The 8302-nt window shown below is 49.8% G+C and overlaps 1 protein-coding gene across 1 annotated transcript in view; it reads left to right on the forward strand.

Moving 5' to 3' along the window:
* Nucleotides 1–8302, forward strand: part of utrn (utrophin) — a 221798-nt gene that overhangs the window by 60415 nt on the left and 153081 nt on the right. The window contains 10 exon segments of the mRNA XM_008278665.1: nt 1–84; nt 480–629; nt 816–968; nt 1058–1159; nt 1378–1498; nt 1907–2124; nt 2241–2358; nt 2526–2731; nt 3622–3776; nt 3932–4121. The exon segment at nt 1–84 is cut by the window's left edge and continues 3 nt beyond it. Coding sequence (XP_008276887.1) covers nt 1–84; nt 480–629; nt 816–968; nt 1058–1159; nt 1378–1498; nt 1907–2124; nt 2241–2358; nt 2526–2731; nt 3622–3776; nt 3932–4121 — 1497 coding nt within the window.

Genomic DNA, 8302 nt, shown 5'->3' on the forward strand with positions numbered 1-8302 from the left:
CTGGCTTCGTGGCTGCAGCAGGCGGAGGATGCTGTGAGCTCCCTGCCTGTCACTGCCGCTGACAGAAACCTCAAAGAGCTGAAGGTACAGCCAGACACACAACACACTCCAGTTTGATTGATGGAGTGCAGAGCTGCTGTTTCTGTGCTGCATCCCCTCTGTTCTTCCTCCCTGTATGCTAGACCGAAGCTCAGTCACGAGCGAAACCCAACTAACCCTAACCCTAACGTGCACAGAAAGAACTCTCACAGGCTTCGTTTTGAACAGTGCAGTGTTCTGGAAGAAAATACAGTCCTACCATGTTTTCTCCTCACGCTGGAGGAGGGAGCAGGGACTGACGTCACGTGGCTGATCCAGCAGCTGTTTACAGGCCGCCCTGCACAGCATCACCTTCTCCAGTTTCCGTTCCCTCGACCTCGCTCTCATTTTCCTTCAATTAGTGGTTGTGAAATGAAGAGTCGGCGTGTCTGTCCTTGCAGGCCCTTGCTGAGGAAATGGATGTTCAGAATGAGCGTCTTGGTTGGCTGAACAAGCACGCTCCTCCCATCCTGGCCAGTCCCAGCGTGAGTCCTCAGAGCAGAGACCAGCATATCGGCAAGCTGAGAGCCATTAACCTCAACTGGAGCAAGGTAGGAGTGAGACCAGCACTGTGGGCGCTATATCCAAGCTCAGATTCCAACTTGTAGCGCTGCTGAAATGTAGAAGTGTGTTGTTTAGATGCTGTCAGACTGTAGCATGTTTCACAGCCTCTGTCCTTCTGGTTTCTTCCCTCATCCTCTCTCTCTCTTTTTTTAATGTCCGTCTTTCCTCTGCAGGTGACACACGAGTTGTTGGATAAAGTCAGTGAGGTGGAGACCAACCTGCAGAGTCAGGCCCAGTTCCAGGACAGGATGAGCAGGCTGACGGACTGGGTCGTCGTCACACACCAGACAATCATTACCCGAGGCCTGAATCCCAGCCAAGCACAGGTCGATACATCCCCAGGAATAACTCAGCAGTGCTCGCTGAAAATCCACTCATCATGCACACAAATAAAGCCACTTTTGACCTGTTGTAGGCTCTGGAAGTGTCCATGAAGGACAGAAAGAAGGACCTGGAGGACCTGTTGGCTCATTCTATAGAGCTGCAGAGACGACAGCAGCTGTTGCCTCAGGAAAAGGTCCCGCTTTCATAGTAATGTGGTTTAGGAAAGAACTACTGCTAATTGTAGCATATAATTACACCATATTGCACTCCACTAGCCCACTTTGGGTAATTCTGTTTCCTATAATTTATTAAAGTTTAATTGGCTGTTTTATTAAAATCTGGATACGCTCTTTCCTGTGGTAATATTTTTCCTAAGTCATTAATTATATGTATGTGTCGCTCTGTGTACAGAGTAAGGTAGAGCAGCTGGCAGCTGATTGGAAAGCGCTGGATTGTCGACTGAGGGAGTCTCTCCAGCCGCCTGTCTCTCCATGGACGCATCACCAACACGTCGTCCAGCACCAGCAGCTTGGTACAAACACCAGGAACACTCTTATTTGAATTCACAATCACTCGTTTTGCTTTTAACGTGCATCAAGGGCGTAAGGAGGAAATGAAACCGTGTCCCAGTGAACAGAAAATCAGACAGTTCCACATCATGACAGACATACATGTACCACAATGTGCAGTTCTTCTTTGGCTCGCTTTAATCTAAAGCATGAACAAGCACGATGAAATAACAGAGAAGAGGTGAACAGTGTCCCTGTGCCTCATTCGTCTTCATCTAGCGTGATGCCACTGTCCTCTGAGAGCCATCTGACAACACCTCCTCTCTCACTCCAACTCCTTAAACGCTCGTTGCATCATTTCCTTTTAAAGAAACTCTATATGTCAACTCAGCTCGCCTTTAGTTCTGTGGCTTTTCTCGCCCCTGCTCCAGTGTCTGCCGTCCCCTCAGCCGTGCAGATGGCCAGCCTGGTGAGCGAGGAACCCCGCCACCAGACCCCGCACACGCCCGACACCGTGGCGCCCACCGACCTCAACGAGACCGCCACCGAGCTGGCAGACTGGCTCGTCCTCATCACCCAGATGCTCAAGTCTAATATTGTCACTGTGGGGGACACGAAGGAGATCAGGACCACGATGGGGCGTCTTCAGGTGAGAAATGGATGGAAGTCGTGATTAGCAGGTTTTTGTTGCTGGAATAACTTTTTTGTAAACTTGAATCACTAAATATGATCCTATGTGTTGTTTTTGTTTCTCTCACATGGCAGGTGACAAAGAGCGACCTGGAGCAGCGTCATCCCCAGCTGGAGGACATCTTCACCCTGGCACAGAACATCAAAAACAAGACCTCCAACCTTGATGTTCGCACATCCATCACTGAGAAACGTGCGTGCAGAGCAGGATGATAGCATTTGAAAGCGTGAACAGGCGCTGAGCTGCTTTCAAAGACCACAGCAGTGTTCCCAGAGTTCGTACGTACCGTGTCTTTTCTCCTGTTTCACGCCATCGCTTTGCTTTTGTTCTCTGTCTGTTGCATCTGTCTCTGGCTCCAGTGGAGAAAGTACGAAGCCAGTGGGACAGCACTCAGCATGGCGTTGAGGCACGGCTCCAGCAGCTGGACAACATGATTGGCCACAGCAACCAGTGGGAGGAGCAGAGGAAGGAGGTGAAGGCCCTCATTGGGCACAACGAAGGACTTTTCCACAACCTTCTTCAGCGCTCCCGAGATCCCCTGACTAAACAGCTGGAGGACAGTAAGGTCAGGGAAACATTTAACTTCTAAACTTCCTCTCCGTGACCTCGGTGTGTCTGCGGCTTGCCCTCCCAGAGCTCCCTCACTGTGGTTCTGGATCCTTGTCGTCACGGTAGACGTGACATCTACTCGAGGGATTTGTCTGCTTGCTTTTCTAATGCAGAGAAAAATCTTGGAGCAAACCAAACTTCTCTGTCACACATTAGAGGTTCTGTACAGAGCGGTGTACGTCTGTATAAGGTGGGAATGAATAAATCACATCTATGAAGGGTCACATTGACCCCTAATAATATCCATACTCCACATCATCCATCATTTTAATTTGAGATGCTGACTTGGCTGAGAGTTTCTGGAAACAAATTCTGCCTCCTGAGTGTTTCTGGCACATTGCAGCAACCCACCACTAGAGGGCAACGGAGTGCAACAGAACCCAGCAGGCTGGGCTGTGTGCTCCTGGTCGGTGGGGCCTCCTAACAATGAATTATTGTCTACTTAAAAAAGTGAAGTGTACCTTTCTGTTAAAAGAGCAGGAGCTGGGTGGGCTTATATGGATGACTTACTTGCAAATGCTGAATGTCGTGTCATAACGAGCCGCGTGTTGTGCAGAATGCGTGACTGAGCAGAGGTTAAACACACGATGTCAGAGAGCCGAGCAGCAGCATAACTCATTCCTACGTATTTGTAAGTTTTATTTGATTTGATTAAGTTTAGAAAGTTGGTCATTAATATCCTTGAACGGCTCTTCGTCTGACTGAAGAGGGAAACAGCGTTATGGTATAAATACTGTATTCTAATAGACGTGGTGCAGCTCACGGTGCTCGCTGTGAATCACGTTTGTGACTGTTTCAATGTGGTGGTCCTGTCTGCTGAACACCACGCTGCTGCCTGGTTTACAGGAGTTCCTTCAAGCTCTGGGACGAGGCCAAGCTCCAGTCGCAGCCTTCAACGAGCTGTCCAATCAGCTTTTGCGAGAATATTCCAGTGACGACACCAGGAGGATCAAAGAGGTCTCCGATAAACACAATGCTGTGTGGAACAGCGTCAACAACAGGTGCACACACACTCCCCTGTTCTCCTGTTTAAATGCTTTTGTGCACACAGCAGCTGCTGGTGGTTCACGTCCGCGCTGCTGCTGCATTTCTACCCATAAATCACAGCTGTGCTCCTGTATAGTCGTGTGTCTGACGCATCAGTATTGTCTGGCAGGGCGAGTGACCGTCACACTCAGCTGGACACTGAACTGAAAAGCGTCCAGGTGTCTCTCAGGGAGCTGGAGTCCTTCCTCAAATGGCTCCAGGAAGCAGAAACTACAGTCAACGTCCTGGCCGACGCCTCCCAGAGGGAAGACGTGTCGCAGGAATCCGTCCACGTGAAGGAGCTGAGGCAGCAGCTGGAGGTAGGGCTGTACGCTGATACACTGAGTGTGTGGTGAATGGATGCACAGGTGCTAGCCTATTATCTCAGTGTCATCCTTCATTAATGCATCTTTCACCAGCTGAGCCGAGGCCGGTGTGTGTGGCTGCTGGTGAGCGGCCTGTGAGTGAGCGGCCATGCACAGGGCGTCACAGTGCATTCAGTGAGCCTCATTGATCCTCCTGTCCTGTGTGGCTTTGGAATTCAGTGTGTGTGTGTTTGTGCTTCCTCTCACCGGCTTGTCATTTACCCAGAGCTTCCCTCTGAGACCGGTCGGCACATATCATCTGTATGTCATGTTTTAATCTCCTCAGATATCCCAGGCTCTGGTCTGCTTCTTCTCTGCTGAAGTCGTTTTGTCTTGTAGAAATGTTGACCCTGCCACTTTTGTCCTCATCTCTTCCTCAGATAGTGACATTGTTGGTTTTGTTGTTGTGAAAGGAGCGGCACTCATTCACATTTCCATCGTCCAGCTGTTCAACATCAGGCCAAGGTTTAGAAGGAAATCCACCGAGTCGCTGCCTGAGTTGACCTGAAGATGTCTGAGGGTTTATCACGTTGTAGACCTGAATCTAAGAGAGGTCTGCAGCCTGCTGTGGAGTTGTGGCTGGCTTTGGTCTTGTGATGTAGTTCTGATGTTTATGGACTGTTTGTTGTACTGATCCAGAGACTGGAGAGAAATATTGAAGCTGTTGTGATTGGCTGAGGAGCTGGGACAGGCGCCAGCCCCCCTACAGACGATGAAACGGTGGGCAGGAAACGGCCTCACTGACAATTCAGTTCAGTTTGCAGTGTTCACCATATTGCTTTTGTTCAACACAACGCAGGATCAGAAGGACGCACACGGTGCCTCGCTGGGCTTTAGTCTGTCAAAGTCATCGTGTGTTTGGGAAATGTGTTCAACTAGTGACTGAGATGAACCTTCATGTATGGATCAGTCAAAGGCTGTTATCTCAAGAAGTTCTGGTGTTGCACAAATGTGAGTGGACCTCTGTGTGGATGAGTTATCGCCCAGAGCCTGTTCATCGCTGTGTGTGTTTGATTAGTAGTGCAGATGGACTGACGGCGCTCATGCATAGGAAGTGTGTTCAGACTTAAGTCTTAAATAATGTTTGTTGACGTAGAGTTGTTCCCACAGCTCGTTATTTTTTGAAACACAGAGAATGAATTTTCTGCTGCTGTTCAGCGTTGACTTGTTTTAATCACAGTGTGTGAACAGGGCTCGTGGTCATGAGTGACCAGGAACAGGTCCGAATACAGACGTGGCACGTTAGCAGACGTTTCAAAAGCTGTTGGTCGACACTCAGCTGAGGCTCTACGTGTGATGTGCTAATGACGGACGAGGACACGGGAATCACTGCCTGGTGGTTCTGGAGATCCGGCTCTGGTTTTCTGGTTGAGGTCGATCATGTCAGTCAGTTGAACATGAGCCAGGATGTGATGAACTTAGTTCAGCAGTAGGTTACGTTGCTGCTTCATCAGTCGGTCACTCAGACGTAGAGCTTGGTTCAGGATGAGCCCGGCAGTGACGGACAGAGATCGGACCAGGAAATCAACACACAACAGATGAAGTCATGAATAAACACAGTACGAAACCTGAACTACCGGCAAGCTGACCAAGATGTTTAAATCATAAATATAGAGTTAGATGTAATGATAATCTGCCCAACGACAGCAGCTAGTGGTGAAATAAGGCGTGTTTACGTTGCTGTTAGCCGTCGCCATACTTCAGCAGTTATTTTAGTGATTAGGGGTCGCGTGCTGTTTGTAGGAGTGAGAAACATCTGTGTCTGTACATGTCTGGCTGTGACACTAAAAGGTCTCTAATAAAACACTTGGTATGACGAGAGAGTACGTCTACGGACTGATGCTTACAGTAAACAGAACCCTGATGGCTGTGCGGGCGCTCAGAACCCGACCCGAGGACACATGATGGAGCTGCAGCTTGTAAACTGAATGAGCGCTCTGGGCACGTTCTGGAGAACCTACTGACAGCAAGCTGCAGCAGCTCTCAGCAGTGTGTGGGGATGTTTGTCATACATGGACAGTGCACAACGTTCCAGGAACGTTCCAGTGAACTGGAGTCCGATTCTAACCGTGAGCTGATCAAACCGCCCCAGCAGCCCGGAACAGCTCAGAACCCACAGTTCATTTAAACGGTGGCTGTAGCGCTGCCTCCACCGCGGAGGGACGGCAGACGCTGACGTCACGGTGCGAGTCACACACTTTGAGGTTAAACAGGCTGCGTTCTGAAGAGATGAAGCGTTTCAGTGACGCTCTGGTCTGACTGTAAATCCACTGGAGAGGTGGCTGTAGATACCCACTGACGGCTGCTACGTTACCTATTTGTGGACATCTGCTCAAGCTGAGCAGCTGTTTCCAGCAGCTGGACTGACGTTCACCACACTGAACAGTCGCTCCATCATGTCGCTCAGGTACCAGCATTACTTTATATGAACCCATCGTGAGGCTTTGAGGAAACTCTCCCAAATGTGCATCCCTACTAAAGCAGCTGATTATTAGCCTTGGTCTAATAGCTACGGACATCAAACAGTGTGAGTGATGAATGTTATGACAGTCACTCGGTGGTGTGTCTCATGGTGGTGGTGCTGGGGCTGGTGTGGGCCGGAGTGCTCCATCATGCAGCACATGGGGGGCAGTAGTGCAGTCATGGCTCCACCAGGAAAGGAGCTTTTATCAAGATCGCCTTTTCTCTGTGTGCGTGCGTGCGTGTGTGCGTGTGTGTGTGTGTGTGTGTGTGTGTGTGTGTGTGTGCGCGTGTGCGCGTGTGCGTGTGCGTGTGTGATACGTGTGCGACACATACCTGTGTTCTCCAGCCTCTCGGCTGAGGCATGCTCCTGCCATTAACGCAGAACCAACAGAACCCTGCGTGTCCGGGTAATTCTCTGTGAAACTGAGTCAACGCTGGAATGACTGAAATGGGCGCCGTGTCCAAACAGAGCTCCGTCAGCTGTCACGCCGTCTCCCGGCACACGTGTGTGTTTGTTGGTAAAGCGTGATGACTCAGCGACCTGCACGTCAGTTTAAGAAACATGTTTGTGTTCATTGTTTTTCTCTGCCTCAGAGTTTCTCTTCACTTGTACAAACCAAACGCTTCTGGTGCTGAGCGCAGAGTGTGTGTGTGTGTGTGTGTGTGTGTGTGCGTGTGTGTGTGCTGTGCGTGCGTGCGTGTGCTGTGCGTGTGCTGTGCGTGTGTGCGTTTTAATTTGTCGTTATGGAGAACGGTTGTGAAGTGTGCTTCTCTTCGGGCGGTACAGAGCTTTCCATTCTCTCTTCAAATAAATGCCTCTTGTCTTGTGATTGGAGCAGCAGAGTTTATTTCCAGCAGCTCTTCAGATGAAAGTCCAGCAGAAGGAGCCATGGATGGGTGTGAGATGCCCACCTGGCTGTGATCAGGGTGGCCAGTGGCTCAGCAGGAGCTAAGTAGCTGCTTTGTGATGGTCTTTGATGATTTCACACCTATCTCTGCTTTTATCTGTCTTCTCCTCCTGATGTCTGCCCATCGATACCTGTTTGCTTCCAGCTGATTTATTCTCTAAAGATGGAGCTGTTTCCTGCACAGATAAAAGATCTGAAGACCTTTTATCCTCTCCTGCCTCAGCCCTCCTGCCCTCGCCCTTTACACTTTCTCTTCACTTTGTCTTTTATCAGTTTCCAGAGAAGCTTCTCTTCTCACTTTGTATTTTGAAAACAAGACACACATGAAGAGCCAGTCTCCTGGCTGGCTGTCTGTCATGAGGCAGCGCTGCCGGCTCGGCTCTTCATGACTGACCCGGTTTAAGTCCAGATTCAAGATGCTTTACTGTCATTAAACACGCGTGTACAAGGACATGAAGGTGCTCAGTCAGGACACGCACTCATAGAACAGAGAATAAACAACATTAGCAATAAAACAGTGTCCATCAGTCACACCACACACTCAGTACCGGATGGAGCCAGGCCGCTACCACAGGACGGTCACATGTCCACCGTCAGTGTGGCTCATTGGTCAGTGGGACGCTTTACTTTCATGTCAGACAGATGTTTTCTAGCACACTTTCTCATCCCAGATGTTCACGTCCATGTGAGCTGTGGCAGCGTTCCAGCTCAGGCTGCCAGTCAGGAGATGAACGGCAGCTCTCCTTCCAGGAACCAGCCTCCCTC

This window comes from Stegastes partitus, unplaced genomic scaffold (assembly GCF_000690725.1).
Source record: "Stegastes partitus isolate 25-593 unplaced genomic scaffold, Stegastes_partitus-1.0.2 Scaffold129, whole genome shotgun sequence".
NCBI lineage: Eukaryota > Metazoa > Chordata > Actinopteri > Pomacentridae > Stegastes > Stegastes partitus.